The sequence below is a fragment of the Cyrtonyx montezumae genome, unplaced genomic scaffold (genome assembly GCF_038088225.1).
Source record: "Cyrtonyx montezumae isolate F1298 unplaced genomic scaffold, pur_monq_1.0 scaffold_0, whole genome shotgun sequence".
In the NCBI taxonomy this organism is placed as follows: Eukaryota; Metazoa; Chordata; class Aves; order Galliformes; family Odontophoridae; genus Cyrtonyx; species Cyrtonyx montezumae.
Window position 1 is genome coordinate 30,182,886 of NW_027071824.1, and position 21,070 is coordinate 30,203,955.

The window sequence follows — 21,070 nt, forward strand, 5'->3', positions numbered from 1 at the left end:
CTTTCATATTCTTCATAACAGATTAATGGCAGATCTACCTCTGCTGTCAGGTGCATTATTATTAATCAAGAGCTGTTAAAGATTTGAGTAGATATTGTAAATAAAATTAAATTTGATTTTTCTATTGTTTATAGGAAAAACTTCAAAGTTCAGGATAAATGGATTGTTTCTCAATGTTTTTCACGAATGGAACATAAAAAAAATAATCCACGTTTAATTTTGAGTGATTTTTTTGTTTTTCATCCATTTTTAAATGAAGAGTGAGAAGATAGCATCTAACATAAACATTAAGACTTTCCTTTCATATTGGATATAGAGTTTTAATCAAATAATGAAAATCAATGCTCACAAAATAAACAGCTAATGGCAACATTAATTCCTACAAAGTACTGAACCACACAGAACTTCCATCTTTGTTCAAAAGTGCTGATGTACCACAATATTTTATGAATATATGGAAGCTCTGATTTCCATCATTAATTTATTTGCTAAACTGATTACTCCAAGCCTAATGATACTATTTTTTAACAAAAATGATAACGGCTTTTAAATCTACTCAAATTATAGCCAGACCATTTCATTGGTATTATTAATTGTTATACAACTGATCATATCCTTTAAGACTACTGGGACCAGTTCTGCAATTATATTAGATTAGAGAAAATGGATTAGAGGAAATTCATCGTAAAAACCAAGTGCTAACTAAATTTTTGCTACATTTTCAGGCTTCCATTTTCTTTTTTCTTTTCTTTTTTTTCCTTTTTTAGTTTTATTAATATTTAACAACTACCTTATTTGAGTATGTTGCTTTGTGTTCTAACGGAAATTTTTCATAAAACGTTTTTCTGAAAAAAAAAAACCAACAGGTATCTGAAATTAACTTTTGAGCAATTACTGTATTTATTCTCTAATTTTAATGTGTACACTGGAAGTAATTTCTTGTGACAATAAGATCATTACATAGTGCTACAATTACGGAATTTGTTTTTAGAGAAATGAAACCTAAATTCACCTGCATTCAGAAGTTAGAATACAAGAATTTGAGTAAAAGGCAAAGAAGGTGAAGCACTGTGTTTCATTTAAAAAAAAAGGAATTCTGTTTCCTTCAGTATCACGTCTGCATGTTTCCACTGAAATAACATTTTGCAAGCAATTTCTAATATGTACTGGAAAATTGTAAATGTAAGTGACACAGCTGAAAAGAGTACACAAACTGCAGAAACACACAAAAAACTGTACAAATCCATGCAGAAAAATAAGACGAATGTAGTTAAATTTTCAGACAGATTTCTTGATATATTTTTCATCTATGCCATAACTCTTGGGAAAAAAAAAAAGCCTATAAATATTTTTCATAATTGTATTAACAACTACAACTCCCTTTATTTCTGCAAAGCAGAATAGTATCTGTCTGTGAATAAGTTAATATGTTTATATATCTGCGAAGCTGACCTGAAATTCTTAATTTCTAAATGATTTTTTCCTATATTTTCTCATCAGTACAGACAACATATCATGCCTTTAAAAGAAACAGGATGCATAAAATCATCACCTCATCACTGAGGTTCTGTAACACCTGAGACTGACCAATTATTTTACAGTTTTATTTTCATGTTTGTTATGCTATTAGAGTTTATAAATCTGAAATTTAAGCCATAACAAACTACTCTCACAGACTGTTGTTTTTTTTTTTAAGCACAGTTTGACCATTTCTTTCAAGTATTAGATATTCCAATTTTTAAACTACCTATTTTATGATTCCTTAGAAGGAACCTGCTGAAGTTAAGTAGACCAAAGGGTGCCCAAAATAGTCCTGTACTACAAAATGTTTACTTCTGTCCTAACTCACCTTAGGTAAGTCCGACTACCTAAATGAACTACTCAGGTAAGAAGTGGAAACACTCAAGCACAGGATGAAGTACCATTATTATAACATAACATGCCAGAGAAAGATGCTCTGGTATGTAAAAGATTTGCAAAGACTTTTTGAAATAAGTTTCTGAAATCTTCCTGTTGTACACAAAAGCAAAGTAGAAAGCAATATCACACTTCATTAAAATAAAACTGTAATGTAAAAATTCATAACTAATAGTGCTCACTGTGAAAACTATCTGTACGTTTTCAAATCAAAACCAAGAAAAACAGATACTGTACTTATATTTTGAGATTCTGTGTTGCACTATTCAGATCTAATGAAGAGAGTATCAGGAAATGTTGGTCTTTGGTGCTGAAAATACTGTAAGCTGGCAAGCTGCTTTAAGCAGTGGTAAATGAGGGCTAATCTTTTTTAGAATTAGATAAAGAAAATTACTTTTAAAGACACTAGAATGGTGAAGATGATTGAAATAACATACTAAGCATAATTTTTATTATCTGCTCTACAGATCTCTACAGCAATTCACCTATTCACTTTCTCTAGGATAATTTTTTAAAACGATGTTTGCGTTTATAGGTTTACACTTTAATTATATCCAGTATTTTCATTTCTCATTTTTACTGCAATTGCAAGTAAACGTACGCCATTCTACTTAATTTTAGAAAAACTCAATTGCTGCTAAAAATGTAGATAGAAAATGCTGTTATAAAGGGGAATGGTCCAAAGACAGAGGTAAATATCTTTATGTATCTAAATAAAATGTGGATGGAAGTTTTGTGGACTGTCTTTCTAGGGTATTTCTCAGGAATGTTGTAAAACCATCATCACAGAGAAAAACAGATTCAAGACAAGGATTTAACTATTGGCAAAGTGACAACCAGTTATATTTCTCACGTGTCTGGATCAGGAAAAATAAATCCCAGTAACATATGATTACAATGTCATTTTATATTTGAGAATAAGTCAGTTCTGTCATACCAAATTAATAGCAAATGCTATAGTGAACTGAGTGAGCTATGGCGGTGTCCCAAGTACTAAAACCTATACGAATCAGAATTAATCTTTTATAGGTTTTCATAAATCTCTACTGCTGTTATGCCAGTTATGCTAATCACAGAACTTGAAAGTAGAAAGTTAGCTATGGTGGGGAAAAAAAAATTCCGCTTGCTTTTTCTTGTTTTTCTAGCTCTATGAAGCTTAGTAACTGTTTTTTGATTTACAATTTTTACAACAACAGATCAGTGTAGGATGGACAATTAACCATCCTGAAACTTTCAAGAACAGGTTTGTCTGGATGAGTACAATTCAAAGTAATACTATAATCTAGCAAATTGAAATTAGATCTAAAGAGTAACTTCATTTTATGCTTTTCCACAGAGAGCAAAATGAGTAACTTATAAAGATGATTACATCAAAGTAGTAAAAGCAGCAGAAATTACAATGAATGGAATAATCCTTTTTTTTTTTTACTTATTACTTGTGAATGTTCTATCAAAGAAAAAAAAAAGCTATTCAGATATTTATTTAGCATATAGAAAACAGTACATTCATAAATGTGAAAAAACATTCATTTAATTTTTTTTATAAATAGGTTTATTCTAAATTGTTTAATGTAATGTCAGAAAACGACTTCAGTTTTTTTATTTCCATAGAATCATAGAATGGCTTGAGTTGAAATAGACCTTAAAGACCACCGTTCCAACACCGTCATTGGCAGGGTTTCCATCTACCAGGTCAGGCTGCCCAGGACCCCATCCAACCCAGCCTTGAACAACTCCAGGGATGTGGTACCCACAGAGGACTTTTTAAATTCTTTTCTAAGGGGGCAATAGCATAGAGAAACAAGTGAAACAGAATCAGAGTCAATCATCTTTCCCAGTCCTTGAATATGCACTGTTTTCACTGTCTACTTTTTTAACTTCTGCAACATTAAAAAATGAAGGCAGTAGTATGTGCTCAAAGACTGACGCTAGCATGCTTTCATTCTCCTGGGAAAATTAGGAACTGATAATTAATTGGTAGAAAATTAATTGTAGAAACATCATCTTGAACTTTTCAACTACTGAAATATAAACGTACTCAGCCGGGTTATATTACTTCAAGAAGTAATATCTTAATTTAAAGAAATGATGTAATATTTTGGTATATGCAGTTATATAATATAGGATTGAGAAAAGAGTAGAAAATTATCATGTCTCATGCAAAAAAAAAAAGAAAAAAAAAAAAACCTTCCATGGACATATGAACCATTTTATTTCCCTTCTTTCACACTACAGCTGGTCTTGAAAGCTTACAACTTCGATCAATTCTATACAGGGGAGATCAATTTAATATTAGGGTTGTTGTGAGATTCTGTGAATCTCCCTGAATGCTCTTACATATATGTAGATCTTCATAAACATTCAGAAAACACCAGTTTATGTCAATGGGTACAATTTTTATCCACATGGATATTCACACATGGAATTCAATTCATACCTTTGCTTCATATGTTCTTCCAATATCAGACTCCATTCTGTCAAACTGCCCTTCTGCTGCCATCTGCTGCATAGTAAAAAAATGTAGCAGAATAGTAGTGAGGAGGTTCAGCCTATCCTTCCATACCACCAACATCTACTTCTGATGTTACAGATCAACATAATAAAACAGGAGGCACTACTTTTGGAGCAGTCCTTGCATATGTAAAGAGAAGGCTTGAATTTGTGATGTATCAGGACATGTTGAACATATTTGTTAAGAAGAGCAGGCTTCAATGGAATCTTATTGCAGCCTTCAGTTACCTAGCATAAGAGTACAGTAGAAACGATGTGAGATGTGCAACAAAAATACAAGAGGAACTGGTTCCAAACATCAATAAGGAAATTTCTAACTAGACAGCCAAAAGGAAAATGTTTCACAATGTGTAGAATCACTGGAACAGGTTGTTTAAACATAATGTAGAATTTCCATCCTTGAAGGCAATCAAATCCCAGTTGGACAAAATCACAAGCAGCCTAGCATTCTTTCAAGTAGGCCTTCTTCTGAGTACGTGACTGTAAAAGAGTTGGACCAAATGATCTCCAGTGTTAAATTTTTTTTCCTCATAAATTCCACAGTTCATATGAATTCCCATACACAAGAACATTTTTTTTACTGACATGAAAAATATAGTGTTAATGCCTAGCCTGCACATTCTCTGAAGCGACTTTGCAATATGGCCTTTTATTCTTTGAAGAAATGATCTTATAATAAAAAACAAACAAAAACAGAAGACACCACCACCACTGAAGGAAAACAGTAACAATAAAACAATATAAAAAGCCAAAATATTACAGAACTTGAATTCTCCATCAATTGCATAACTCTAGGCAGTTGGGCTGTCAGATTTGGTAACAGCCTTCAGAGAGGAATTGTCTTGCTTATGAACTATTTCCTCCCTAGCACAGCTAAGAGGAACATATCCATGCTTACCTCATTAAATCTATCAGTAGCATTTGACACTGAAGATCAGAATGTGCTGCTGACTTGCCTGGGAGACTGGCAGAAATGAACCAGTCACCCTGAACTGCACAGGTCAATTCTTATCAGTCAGCTTGAAGACAATTCAGATGGGTGGTTTCATTCCAGCCCTGAAAGCTGTTATTTGTGTAACACTATGAGGATTAGCTCTATCTTTGTTTAACACAAAACTTTCTGGGAACGAGAATTCGGTCTGAACAAAAACTTCAGATTTCTTAATTTGTTTCACTCCTGCAATTACAGATGGACTGCAGTAAAACAGAACAAAACAAAACAAAAAAGCAGCAGTAAAAAATAAAAATATGATCCAAAACAGTCATTCTAATCAAACAGACAGTGACTTGCAAGAAAAGATGTCACAATAGCTCTTCCAATGGATGCCTTGGACTTCTGAGTGCTGGTCTATGGGACCCTGAAGTAAAGTCAGCATACATCCAGAGTGATCAAATTGGGAAGAAGAAAACGCTTAAGCAGGCTGGGGAACAAAATAAAGAAGATTCCTGAATTCCTTTGCCCACAAAGATGGTTGAGGGCTTGGAGCATCTCCCGTATGAGGAAAGACTGAGTAACCTGGGTCTGTTCAGCCTGGGAAAAATAAGACTGAGGGGAGATCTATTAAATGTTTATAAATATCTAAGGGGAGGTGAGAGGCAAATGGATGACAGGCTCTTCTTGGTTGTGTGCAGTGATAGGACAACGACTAATAGCCTAAAACTTCAACATAGGAAGTTCCATACTAACACGTGGAAGAATTTCTTTACGGTAAGGGTGTTGGAGCACTGGAACAGGCTGTCCAGAGGTTGTGGAGTCTTCTTCTACAGTGACAGTACAGACCCATCTGGATGCCTACTTGTGCAACGTATTTTAGGGTACCTGCTTTAGCAGGGGGGTTGAACTTAATCTCTTGAGGTTCCTTCCAACCCCTCAGATTATGAGATTCTGTGATTCTATGAAAAGATAGCTGAGGAAAACACTATTAGATGCTGGAGGGGGATGACATAATTTTCCCCTAACATGAAAAATATAAAACTTAAGTAGGATATAAAATGACCCCCCCGTAGTTAGGAACTCATGCTTACATTACAATACTTTGTGGATATCTAATATCCAAGACGTAGGTAGACTTGCTTTGTGAACTAAGAATGCATGTTTTCAGCTTCTGTGAAAAAGAAAAGCTTGAATTATGTCTGGTGCACATTAAAAAGGATGTGGCCAGCAGGTCGAAGGAACTGATCCTCACCCTCTACTCTGCCCTGGTGAGAGTACACCTGGAACACTGGTCCCCATCTGGGCTCCTCTGTTCAAAAAAGTCAGAAAAGAGTGCAGGAGAGTGACAAAGATGATGAAGAGCTGGGAGTGTCTCCTGTATGAGGAAAGGCTGAGAGACTTAGGACTCTTCAGTCTGGAGAAAAGAAGGCTGAGAGGGGATATCATTACTGTTTATAAATATCTTAAGTGCAGCAGTCAAGTTGATGGGGTCAGACTCTGCAATGATAAACACCAGTAGAACAAAAGGCAACAGGCAGAAACTGTAACACAGGAAATTACATACCACTAAGAGTGATAAGGACTAGAATAGGCTGCTCGGAAAGGTTATGGAGTCTCCTTCTCAGGAGACATTCAAGACTTGCCTGGATGCCTACCTGTGCAATCTCCTGTAGAGAACCTGCTTTAGCAGGAGTTGCCCTCTATGATTTCTAGAGGTCCCTTCAAACCCCTGCGATTCTATGATTCTGTGATGTAGATCACCTTCTGACTGCCAGTGTCAGTAAAGTATGCATGCACCTTTTTCTAAAAAGTTTTAGCTAGGAAGACATCTAATAAACAATACTAATGTCAGGTTTAATCAATGGGAATGGAGCAGTAAGAAAAGTAGAACATAATTTGTTTTTACTACAGGTTTAAAACCACCATCTTTTTAAAAATAAATATGCAATAATTAGTCTTGAAATAGTAGATTTGAATCATGATGCATCTCCCCAATTTTTATGCGATGAAAAAAAAAAATCATGTCTTCTGGATTTTTTAAAACACCTCTAAAGCATTATTATAAAAAGATATGTTGTAAAAAATACTTGAGCACATAGTGACAGGACAAGGGAAAATTGCTTTAAACTGGAAGAGGGTAGACTTAGACTAGACATTAGGAAGAAATTCTTTACTGTGAGGGTGGTGAGACACTGGAACAGGTTACTTTGAGAGGCTGTGGATGCTCCCTCCCTGGATGCATTCAAGGCCAGGCTGGATGGAGCTGTGAGCAACCTGGTCTAGAGGGAGGTGTCCCTGCCTATAGTAGGGGGATTGGAACAAGAACACATGGATAAATACAAGCAACCTATGCAAAAGCAATACTTCCTTTTATGTAACAGTTATAAGGTGCACATAGAGGAAAACATTACAATAAAAATGTTAATGTGATAATGGAGAAATGAAGGAATGTCTTATACACACTAAACAGATAAACAAGAAAATACTGCACTTTCTGATTTGGATTTCAGTGTTTTGTTTTGTTTTTCTTTTTTTTGTGCAGAATAATATGCATTGTTTACTGATCATACAAAAACTTTGGTAATATGCTTCTGACTAATGCAGGCATAAAAATGTAAGTTTAAATACCTATTCATCCTCCAAATGGCTCTTACATGGGAACTCAACAGTATGTCATGCTTCCTTCAAGGTTTTAAAGTTTTCACTGAACTTTGATATCTATAGTGATATATGATGTTCTTTAACTTTTAAGATTTATATTTTGTGCAGAACTTTTGTTCTTATTGCAGTATACAGTCTTTTATTCTGGAAAAGTGCTAAAGATTCTTTCATCACAAAAAACCTTTGTTTATCAGACCCCAAAGAGGATGATGATCATAGCTTTCATTTAAATCACATGATTCTCTATCCACATGCTTCTGTTATCAAACAGAAAAAAAATAAACAAACAAACAAAAAAAAACCAACTTGTATTCATTCTTGCTATCAGGATCTTGTTTTTACAAAAACATAGAAGCAGAGTGAATTTGCATTTTTAAATAAGAATCTTGTTTTCAGATATGAAAGTCTGAAATACTTAAAATAAAAAAATAAGCATGAAAACTTGTGTACGTATTAACAAATAGCATCACAAATGTATGAAGAGTTAAACTATGTGTGTACTGCCCTCAGGCAGCTTTTATTAGCTAATATTTTATTATCTAATCAAGGTAATATCCTACTGTCAGGTAAGAAGTCTGACTGAAGTTCTATTGAAGGTCTTTTCTGACAAAAGACTTCATATAGAAGTCTTCAGCACATTGTGTCCACATGCTGGACTTTTACAACAGAGTACTTAATCTAACTGAATATGTATTTTATTAAAGAAAATCAGAGTGCAATAAGTTTTCTAGAAAAAATGATATAGCTATGCTATCAAAATGAAAAGCTACAATCTGCCTAAATGAATGTCAAATATACCAAGGAATTGACTGCTGCTGGGAGGAGGAACTCAGTCTTGCACAAATTATTTATATTACATGGTATAGAAATTTGATCAATCTACCAATACAGCACTAGTGGTTACGATGACTTTGCAGTAACAGATATTTCAAAATAGTTAAGAAAACTTCATGCAAAACAAAGAAGATATGCCCCCTTCAAAACCCTATCACATTGTTTCAGTTAAACACAGACTATGCATATATATAAAGAACAAGAAGTAAAGTGGAAAAATAAGAAAACTTCCATTTGCCTCATACAGGTCCCCCTCCTCTGTATTTGTAACAATGTAATATATATATATATTTCTGCTCATCTCTGGAGAAATCTGCAGAGCACAGTCACAGCAAAAATCCTGCTGTATCAGTGACCACCCAGATCTCCACTTCAGAGAATGCTATTTAATTCCTTGTCTATTTCCACACTGTTCTACTATTTTCTCAAGGGCAAATGCCATAGTGGTATTTTCCCTGTCTTCACTAAGTTTCCAGTGTCATTTAAGATACAACACTGAAAAGAAGAGACTGAGACAAGCCACAGCATTTAGAGGTTGACAGCTACAGACACTGCCTGCTGACTCAAATCCTCACTGCATTAGATGTGTGCTTGGCAGCAGTACGTGCTGCATAGTTAGAACAGATCATATAAGAATTAGCTGCAACACGCATCTCAGCTGATAAACAGCTGTTGCTGCTACACAAACACTGATGCAGCCTTACAGAGTCCAGGCTGCCTATGCATTGCAAATGCTCTCTCACTCCATCATTGCTCCATATACTTTCTGCACTCACCTTCCCCAGAAAGAGCTTTCCTGATGTCAATTCAGGTGGCATTTAATCCATTCTGAAGATTTCCTGTGTTGAAGTTCCTGATCATTTATGATTCTAGAACAACCTAAATACAACAGATGCTTTGTGGTAGGTGAAGCTGGAGACATACGCACATAAAATGGTTCTAAAACATATGAATTTTATATCTGACTGTGATACACATAACGACACCTAGTTTAGCAACTTGGCATCTCCGCCTAAGCCCAGTCAAGACTGAGACACCAGGGCTCAAACTACCAACTTCAAACCTAGATCCTACTGTATTCACAATGTTGTTCCTCTTTGCAAAGCATCAACAAAAAATATAAGATTTTTTGCATACAAAAAATTTAAGATTCTCTGAGTAAGAGAAAGAAACAAGCATAGGTTGCTTTATGATTGCACAGAGAAGGTAGCTGGAAAGAAGATGCAGCTTCTGCTTCTGTAGTAACTACTGAATTTTAAAGTGAACAGTGACTCACTAGAGGGCTCAAGTTTTCCCACTGCAAGTCTGGCCATGTTTTCTATTCTCTTCAGGTATCCTCTGTGTAAGGTTATAGCCACACAGAACAATTTCAAAAAATAGGTGTGGGTGTCGTTATTTGTCCATTTCTATCACTGTTGCTTGTAATGTAAGATTAAGACATTCTGCTTAGACAGGAGTACCACTTCCTTCAAGAAAGCAGTCATGTATATATAAAGAATTGGTCTTACTACTTTTTTGTTCATATAAAATGCTAATGTTTTGAAAAAAAAATCAAATTTTCAGCTTTCTAAAAGAAAGTGTAAATTCATATGTTCTATGGAAACTTCTAGAGTACGGAAGTGAAAGGTGCATGGCAGATGCTTCCTAACTCATGTTTGACATTTTTACACTGACTAGCTCAGAAGCATATACAGTTATGAGGGATGCTCCAAAGGTAGTGTCTCCTATTTTATTCTGTTGGCCCACAACATCAGAGGCAGATGTCAGTGGTATGGCAGTAGAGGCCAAATCTTCTCATCAATATCCGTTACATGATGTTGCTGTGTGACAGATGGCAGCAGAGGGGCAGTCTGACAAAATGGTGTATGGCATGGATGTGCAAACAAAGCAAAGTGTGTCACTGAACTTTTCCACATGGAAAAAAACTGTACCCAGTGGCATTCACTGATCCATCAAACAGTGGATGTGAGCAAGGGTGGATGCAAGGTGGTGGGTGGTGTGTTTTACCAATGACAACAGTGATAGTGGGCAACTTCCACAAGTGTAGACTTTTCACAGGCACAGCATGCAGGCTGTTGCTCATCACTGGTGAACATTCATTACTAAAGGTTTGACTATGTTGAAAAAGAGTGCTTTGTAGCTGAGAATTTTCTCTATCAAATATTGCTATTGTAGTTTCAGTGGACATAAAGAGGAGGCATTACTGTCAGAGTGAACTACAAAAATGCAGGAAATATTGACTTGAGATAATTGCCTGGGACTCAATATGGTGACTGCTTCGAAATTTGTTCTGAGACCGTTACCTATTTTCTAGAATTTTCTTCTGATGCTTGGCAGTCAAGCATCTGAAAACTAAGTGCTCATTCAGTGAAACACAAGACTAAGATAACCACATACTCAAACCACTGCAGGATTTTAACTTGTACAAAAACTGTAATATTGCATGAGTTTTTCCGTCATATGCCTTCAAGATTTAATGTGACATTTACTCCTTTATATTAGTTTAAGTTAAGAAGTTTAAAACACTTTAATTTCAGTGCCAGAACTGAAAGAATTTGACAACTGTCTTTGTAACTGTCTCCATTTGGAATATTTTATTCATTAATTCATAAAAATCTGATTAGCAGAAGATTATTGAAACACAATTGTCACCATGTTTTAAAATCAATTTACATTTACCTCCTCTAGCTATGGAATTTAAAACTGTACAAGGTCTTCTTATACGTAAAATAAAATGAGTCAAATGAAGTGACTGAAGAAATGTCAATCAAAAATATGGAATGGATTCTAACTCAATCTGTTTATTATCTATTTTAAGTCATATGACTGAATTATAAAGAAAGATTGACTGGAGATTTAAGTCTGTAACAGATCTCCATAAGTGAAACAGTATGACTTCTTCATATGCTTGAGGATATTAAATGAGTCTTATCACTGTAAATACAAAAAATATCAGTCTTCCCTCACATTTGCAAAAAAATGAGGGCTGATTTAATAGTCTTAAAGTATTAAATACCAAAAGCGGTATGATTAAGTCACATAAATTACAGCTGGAAAACATAACACAAAATAAAGGTTCTTAGAAGGTATTATAATCTTAAGCATTAAGCGTTCTTCATGTGTTCTGCTTTTATGTTACGCTGTCATGGTCACTACATTATATTTATGTGCTCATTATGGTAAAAGCAATCATAGGATTGGAAAAGAACATGGATATTTTCCCTTTCTGAAAGGAAATAAAAACATTGTGTTGAAGCCTTTCATGATGGGATCTAATGCAATTGAAGTGCCTCATTGATTCAGTTGCATAACTACAAGTAGAGGTGGCACGAATGCAACAGAAGCAGGCAGGTCAGTAGCAGCCTCAGATTTGTTAGTTTACACCATTATGAGCTGCAAGTTAAAAAAAGTTAAAAAAGAAAGAAAGAAAAAAAGAAAAAAACCTGTTGCTTTTAATCTTGGTTTAACTAGACCCTGGCCTATTTCACTCCAAAGCTACGCAAGTGTTTCTATTGCATAAGGAAGAACAGATGAGCAAGAATGAAAATCACAACTTACAAATGTAGTGCAAGTTTATGCTGCTTTAAGTGTTTGTGAAATTATTCTGCTAAAACTTGGTTTCATAACTTGTTTTTAGTGAATTAAGACTGAGATGTTTCAGATAAGGGCATCCCTACACATTCAGCTTATGCCTACAACACATTCCTCTTTCCCCTTCCTCTTTCCCCTCCTTCTTGCAGTATTAAATTACTGGTTGGTAAGAGTTGATCCAGCCTCCTGTGTAGCTGAAAGAAACACCAATGCAAACACAAAAGGATACATAGAATCATGCTTTCAGGACAAGGAGAAGGGCAGGAATGAGAAGCCTTGTGGCAATAAGGATCTTTGCTTGCCTCAGTCCTGAGGACCACACATGCACACTTAGCTTAAATAAGATGGAGTATTGCTCAGCAGAATCAGTTCTCTGATCTTGTACAAACGTTCAAGTTCCCCTACTGTACAAATGTAGGCACAATTTTTGACAGTAGTAATAAACAGCCTGAAACAGGAAGAAGACAGGACTGCCTCCTAGAGTAGTAAGAGTTTAAATTCCCTTGCAATTCGCTGAAGTAGATTGTACAAAACTGCCGAAGTGGAGCAGCTCCCCAAAAATATACGTACTACTGTCTGATACACATTTAACAAAATATGTCTTTACTTTGTCATCACTTGCTCCCAAACTTACTATCTTCTTAATTAACTACTATAGTAGAAATGTAATAATTTCTTCTTGCAAACAGTACTTTTCTTTAGTCTTAAAATCAGATTACAACACTGTTACTGCTACAATGTAAATAAAATAAGTAATTTTGGTTACATAGTGTGGATGAATATGAAAAAATACGTTATCATTAGTTTCAGAACTAAAATGACACTATCCCTGTGATTAAAAAGAAACCCTTGATCTGAATTATTATCAAAGGGTGAGAAAGTCCTCTACACACCATGCTGATAATTGTCTGAAGGAGTTTAAACTTCAAATACTGAGAGTTCACTCCAACACTGGCTCCTAAACAAGAAACAGAGGAACGAAAATCCAGGACTGTAATCTAAATACCTTTTTTTTTTTTTTTTTTACTTATAAAAAATCATATTCTTTTTGGAGATGGGAGCTGTGTTTCTGCACAGAGCAAAGACTCTCCCATGTTGAAAAGCTATGCTTTGGTTTTTTTAGTAATAAGGGACTCAAACAATTGGTAGAATCACCCCCCTTCTAAGTCCAAAATGTAAACACTTTCACTTTATGATTTAAACACAGAACAGATGTGGCCCCTTATTAACAGTAGGTACTGAATGCTTTCATGGAACATACAGGTGGAAACACTATTGATGATTTCTATATAAAATCTACCAGTTTACACACACAGCTAGGAAGCAGATTTGAATTCAGCATTCTAGTAAAAGGAGTTAAGACCGATACTCTGCAGATGGACACTCCAACATATTTGCCTCTGTGTCACTAAAGGAGGACTTGTAGTGAAATGATAACTGCCTTTTCTGATGAAACTGGCATTTCAGCATAAAGAATTCACAGTTATTTAAAAACAGCAAAATCAAGAACATGAAGAGATGTCTTAATTTCCAATTCTACTGCAAGAATATCAGATCCATTATAGCTAGTAACAATAGGCACTAAATGTGCCCTTTCCTTGCAAGTGTTTTTCACAGAATTGTAAGGGTTGGAAGGGACCTCCAGAGATCATCTAATCCCACCAAAGCAGGCTCCCTAGACCACATTGCACAGTTTTACCTCTAGTTTACAGAAGAAAAGTGTTCCTCATGTATGTACAATTACAGAAGATAGGAAAAATAGACAATTATCTGGAGAGGATCAGAAGTGAATAGAGTTATCTTCCTGCTGTCCATGTTCATGTAGAGATATTAGTGTACTTGCTACTTTGCATATAAGCTTTTGATTTTAATTCTACTCATGCAGTACAGGTGACCTGTGAGCACATAACATGGCATTCTTGACTCTGCTTGGAGGATGAAACAATTAAAATGTAAATATAATCGTATCTAGCTTGTTAGTATATAAGAATTTTACTGGACTTTGCTCCTAAACTCAACTGCTATACAAATTTCTAATTTTAGAAAGAAATAACATACAACTCATTTTTGAATTCTGAAACAATTTTCTTGGTGAATATTTTTTAAGTTATGTATTTCAGTTAGTAAATTTAAGATGTAATATGACAGTTTTGAAAAGTCCTGAATATTCTATGAAAGTCCCAAGAGGCCTACGTTTCTGTATTTATTAGTGGCTACAAAAACAGACTTCAGGAAAAAAAAACAACTTTATCCACCAACTTCCATGAAAAAATGGCTTAGTAAGACACTCCTTGCACAACAAACTTCAAAGAACTCTGGAACCTTTACTACTATATTTACAATCATATGTGCATAATGGTAATTAATTAACCTACGCCCTTTTCACTGCAAGTTTGCCCCAAAGTCTGACCTGGAGATGCTGAACAAGTCACTGACAACACTGAGCCCTGTCATGCTGTTAAAAAGAATTGGCACGCTTTAACTATGTTAGCTTGCTGTGCTTTTAACCCACCAATCAACTCCTAAGCCTTCCATGACAACTTCATCTATGATGTCAACCTCTGACAAGTGAGTACTTAATAAATCCGAAGCTCTGTTGTTGGAAAAGAGAAAAGAAACTATCATTTCTACAGAGACCGAGTGGCAGTGAGATAATCCTTACTCTATTCTGACATTTCGCACATTGACCCCAGGGAAATAATTCTTGCCTGCTTGTCCTCACTCAAAACTTATGGAAAAAAAGACAGTCTTGGCATAATGAATCCTTCAGGACCTCTAGCAGTATGATTGCTTCCTAGGAAGGTAGGGAGTTAGGAAAAGAACCTGTGGAATGCGTCAGAACTCAGTTAACCCTATCTCCAACAGAGCATCACATGCAGCAGACAGGCAGGGCAGCTAGACAGTTTCCCAGATAGACTAGAGAACAACTAACTGCTATCAGAAATCTCCACAGCTTTGAGAGGGGTACTCGTGTGCTAGTGACAGGCCCAGTTCCCAAGGGAAGCTATACCAGCTAAACTCCAGAGGCCCATGTGAACAATATGAAACTCGATCCAATGAGTGGCTACGAAGGCAGTAGGTTTGCCTGTTTGCTGTTGGTCAGTGATAGAAATACATGACTTAACTGATGACCATGAAAGTTAAAGTTCTTTTCATTTTTTTAAAGAAAACTTGAATTCTGATTAAACTGATAGCTAGTTATAAGTCAAAGCTCCCTTTTTAAAAACAAAATACATGTATTTCTCAAACCCTGTTGAAACTGCTGATTCTTCTAGACTAAATCAAGTAACTCTTATATATCAAGATATAAACAAACACTAATAAATATTAATGACTTGAATTTTGTACATAGAAGGGGAAATGTCTTTGAAAAGTAATCCCTAAGCTCAACGTCTATTCCACATCTACAGAATTAAAACCAATGAAACTAAATATTCTATAAAACACTACTTAGATTGTTTTAGCCTTGCATTTTTCCCAGGGAAGTGAAAATTTTTGATTTTACCAATATGAAGAAAGTTGGTTATGTATTGAACTTCTGTTCCATTTAAACTTTTGTTAAAGGATAGACTTTTTAATTTTTTTAGACAGGGTGTTCTTACACTTAACAGATCTTTAGACCTCAAAAAGAAGAATGTTATAGTGAAGCAAGCAAAATTACATGTTTCATAGCTGAAATCAGAATGATATGTATAATAGCGAAAGTAACTTCAAAACACACACATACACAAATAATTAGTTAATAAAATAATAAATAGTTAGTTAAAACCTTGAACTGTGTGTAAGAGAAATCCAAATCCAGTTCAGAAGTTTCATATCAATTCCTTCACACACATGGAGACCGTTTGCATTCTGCAATAGTTGAAGCTTTTGTAAGTGCACCTTAAGTATGATAAAAGTAGACAAATAGCACAAAGGAATTCGAAACGCTTCGATCCCATTATTTTCACACATTTACCTCCAAGTTCATTAGAAAGTGGGTTATTAATGAAAATGAAGTTTGCTGGATCCATTCCTCTTAGCCTTACCAAATATCCGATAATTAGTCCTTGTGCAGCCTAGCCTAGCATTTCCCTAATCCTGAGAGAAAAGTTTTAGCTTTTTCGAGTTGTTTAAAAACGACATTTTCCAGATCTTTGCCATCCTTCTGTGACATAAACCCACACGGAGCGCACTGCCCATACAACGCAACGCGGGAACTTGGGAGAACGAGAGGCAGCTCGATTCCCGCAGGCACGGCCAGCTCAGGGCAGCACCGTGAAGCCTGAAGGCAGCAAACAGCAAACAAACCCCAGATTCACTTCCAGCACCCACACCGCTGCCTGGCAGGCTTCCCTCCCCGCTCGGAGCGCACGTTTGAGGACGCTGCTTAACGCCGCTACGCTAGCCGCAAACGTACCACAGTGTTTTTCATCATGGCTTTAACAGTGAAGCCATCAGAGACCTGCTGCTTCCTTTTCTTCACGCGTCCCAGCGGCTCCTGCTTCTGGGGACGCCTGTCGCCCGCTTCCTCCACTACCATCACCCCACAGCGGGCGAGAATCGGCACGCGGACCACAGCAAAGGCAGCGGCGCTCCCGTCGCTAGGCAACGCGTCAACAACCGCCGCTCCGCCGGCCGGGGGAGCGCCGGAGTAACCCCAACGGCGGCAAAAAAGAACGGCACGCGGCTCACGACCGCGGGAAAGCGGCGTGATGCCGTAGCACTTAACAGAAGTCAGTGAGCGCGGGTCCGCGCGGGGACAGCCGGCAGCCACGTAAGAACACGAGAACTACGTTTCCCAGACAGCCCCGCAGCGCATGCGCAGTTCGCTGCCGGCAGCACTTCCGGCTCCCACCACTCGCGTCGGACGGGTGCGCGCGCCCCTCCCCCTCCCTCCGTCTCTCCCAGCCGCCATGATAGGTGAGTAAGCGCGCTCCCTTGCCGAGAGCCCGGATGCTGATCCGCCCTTTCCTGCCCGCAGCCCCGCGGGGGTGACATAGGCTTGCACCTCGTGTCCGCTTTTGTGGGTGGGTGCTCGCTGCCAGCGGTGCGGGAGCGGTCGGTGCACGGGGTCAGCTGTGCCGAGGGGACCGCAGTGCCAGTGCGTGCTGTAATCCGTGCCAACACCTCTTTAATGTGAATGATTAAAGAACTGTATTATGAGGTGTATATTCTATTTCCCAAAACGTGTTATTCTCATATCTGGCAGTGAGTTCTTGTGACAAAACAGCACAGTTGTGCAACCCATGGCCATTAATTCCTTTAATTCATTCTTAATTTCCTATCTCTTGCTGTCATTTACTGTCGCTTTGCAGTTCTGCTGTGACATACGGAGGTCAAACCTGATTATTATGTTGGTGTTGCTGTTTTAAATATTCTACCATATTTGTTCATATTCACTTGTTTCTTTTTTTGTTTTTCTTTCCCTGTTGAGGCAGGTGAACATTTAAATTACTAGTACTGAAAGTCTCTCCTCTTTTTTTCCCCTACAAAGTTTTTCAAGGTTTTTCGCTGAGGAAGGGTTTTTGTTTGTTTGTTTTCTACAACTAATATAATTCCAGAAGAGGCTGAACCACTAACTTATTTCTGACTCCCTCCCTGCTTGGTTTTGCATACTCTTGCTGAGGTTTGCACAGAAATATTTGCTTACAAATAAATTTTGTGACATGCTGACATCTTGTAAAACGAATCAACATATATTTAGGTTCAAATACATAATAATATAAGAAAAAAAAATGCTTATTTTCAGTAAGAGGTTATCCCTTGAGAGAGGCCTTCAAAATAGGCATTTGTATGTATTTTCATTTGTGTGACACATGCATTTGGAATAATATCAGCAACTTGCTGATGTATCAGTGTGCTTGCACAGGAAGTCCTGGGATGAATGTATCTGTTAGGGCTGTGGCGTTGTACTGAGCTCGTGAGTGCTTCTGGAATTTTCATAATGCAATACATCTTTAAAAGTTTGTCAAGATAAATGCCAAAGGCAGATCTTGCTTTTATGGCTGCTTTTAGAAGATTGTTTGTTTTGTGAAGTGTTTTACTTTTTCAGCGAGGTTGCAAGAATGATTCCTCAACTGTCCTTTCGCTTCTGCATGCATTACTTTTTAAATTACCATCAGTTTTTGCTACCTGCTGGTGGGTTATTCAGTTAAAAACTTCAGGAAACATATAGATGCATGTTTAATAATTTTTATTAATGAAAATAATTTAATTATAAAAATGAGAAACACTGAACAGTTATTCATGTTATTCATTTTTATTAGAGAATATTGTGTGTATATTCTCTGACTGATAGAAGATAGGAATCTTCATACGCTACTGACTACTGCTGTGCCAAATTTGTGCTCCCTTTCTATATTTGCACTAGTGGTTCAAGTTACATGAGCAGAGTATCTGCTGCTTAAGAGCTGTTGTGCTTTGTTGTCTTTTGCCAGTCAGTTCTTAAGGGAGCTTGTTATAAATGAAAGCATTTCTGTGGACAGCTTTTGTTCTACCATTTACCTGGAGCTCATGTGATGCAACGTCCTATTGCAAAATTAATGTCTTTTTTTTTGTTCTGTCACATTCCTCCCTCCCCATTGATTCCTTTTTGTCTTAGAAAATTCTAATAAAAAAGTAATATTTTGTAATTTGCTACATACCATTGTATTCAGTGCTCTGACAAAATGTTGGAGAGCTTCTGTGAGGACTCACAAAGATCAAATTGGGCCTTAAGTGCTTTAGAAATTTATTACACAGTGAGTTTGTAGCTAGCTTGTGTGTCAATTATTGCTATCTTGGAATGGTTGTTGAAAATAATTTTAAGGCCAATTTTTTCTTACCATTAAAACGAGAAAAAATAATGTTCAGTAATAATGCAATTATGATAAAATGGTGAGAATGTTGTATTTAAATATATATTTTTAGAAACAAAGACTCTGTTTTTGTAAGCCGGGAATGAATTGAATTGATAAAATGCTTCATGTTTGAGGCGTGACAGATGAAATAACTTTTTAGTTGACTTAAATTATTAGTTGTTCATTGGCTAGTTTTAGGTTTCTTAATAATTTTCTTAACTGCTGTAGAGACTTCATTTCTTTTGGAGTGAAAATATAAGTGGTAGACTAACGGTGGGTCTTATGTTCAGTTTTATTTACTATTTATTTGCTTGAAAAGATAAGATAAAAATGGTCACTTAAATCTGAAGATCTTATCTGGCCTGAGGGCTGCTTTAAGTAAGCACTGAACAATATGAGATTAGTCAGAAGGAAAATACAATAGTGTTATTTTTGAAGATGATAGAAGAAATTATGTGGATTGACAAGAACTAAACAAAACTTCCTGAAGACGTTCTGTTAAGTAACAACAAAATAAATTACAATAATGTAATATCTTACACATTAAAATATTACACATTAAGACAGATAAAGCAGTGGCTGTGGATGTTTTGATGGAGTTTTCTGAGTCTTTTAGATAAGATCCTGAAGACACAATTTCATGTTATCTTTAACCTTAACCAGGATCTCTCTACCCTTCTCTGCATTATCTGGTTACTGGTAATATCTGTGAAAATAGGATTATGAGTGAGCAGATATGTATTTGTGTTTTAGGTCTGCTTCTGTGTTCTGCTACATGTCTATTGTAGTAGAGCTGTGGGACTTCTGATGTAGTCAAATTGGTGATTAAAAGAAATTGTTCCAATTTATTTTTCCCTCGCATTTCCCTTTGCCTTTATTTTTTTCTCACAGGCTCTGCTGCTACCTGCGCATCCTGGCTCACTCCTCTCACTGACATATTAGTAATTTGACTCTTGAGCTAATTAAACTTATTTTTGTACCAAAAAACTCTGTTCTTGCTGGATTTAATTCTCATGGAAGTGTCCAGTGAAAACCAAAGTCAGCTCAAGATAAGTGGAATGTGCAGGGCATAGCAAAAATGGGGCATTTAGAGGTCGATTTGATGTATTGTTTAAGAGATGCGGAAACTGGTAAAAATGAATGAAGATGCTAATTTAGGAAGGAGCTTGTCATTCCATGGCAGTATAAATGACAGCAAGGTAATTGTGTATTAATATGCAGGAAATGAAAGCACAGTTTCTTAGAAGTTGCCATCAGAAGGTACTGATTGTGCTACATTATTTGTGCAGGTGTATGAGCAGTGCATTTGTTGTTACAAGGCTCAGGCATCATTATTCACTTTCCTATGTGAAGTTTTATTTGTGTTGCCACAAAAATTTTTGTTTGTGTATTACATTAAAAGAATAATGTAATGCTAAGTTTGCTTGTGATGACATAGGTGAGCACTGAAATTAATTTACATCTTTAAATTGTTATTGAAAACAAACTTTTATTTTCCCTAAACAGGAAGATATGGTTGGCCTTACTTACCCATTTTTCTAACCGTAAATCTATTCTTAATACCATCATTTCAGTAGTTCAATTTCTTGGGCTATTTTTTGGTATTTTTCTGTTATCTGCTCTGCTGTGTTCTGCATCTTTGGTTTAACATTTCTAAATGTTCTGTGAAGTGGTGGGTTTGTCCCCTTAGTTCAGTGATTCTGTTGTGTTATTATTACTATTTTTTTTAATTTACTGTTAAATCTAGAAAGTAGAACTGTCTTGTGTCAAATCTAATATACCAAGTTTAATAACTTTCAGT

The 21,070-nt window shown here is 36.2% G+C and overlaps 2 protein-coding genes across 2 annotated transcripts in view; one reads left to right on the forward strand and one right to left on the reverse strand.

Moving 5' to 3' along the window:
• The window catches only part of PACRG (parkin coregulated), a 181,951-nt gene extending 164,794 nt beyond the window's left edge, over positions 1-17,157 (reverse strand). The window contains exon 1 of the mRNA XM_065731329.1: positions 16,848-17,157. Coding sequence (XP_065587401.1) covers positions 16,848-16,970 — 123 coding nt within the window. The 5' untranslated portion in view covers positions 16,971-17,157. The remainder of the gene's footprint in view (positions 1-16,847) is intronic.
• A 183-nt stretch (positions 17,158-17,340) lies between these two features.
• The window catches only part of PRKN (parkin RBR E3 ubiquitin protein ligase), a 654,450-nt gene continuing 650,720 nt past the window's right edge, over positions 17,341-21,070 (forward strand). The window contains exon 1 of the mRNA XM_065731250.1: positions 17,341-17,350. Coding sequence (XP_065587322.1) covers positions 17,344-17,350 — 7 coding nt within the window. The 5' untranslated portion in view covers positions 17,341-17,343. The remainder of the gene's footprint in view (positions 17,351-21,070) is intronic.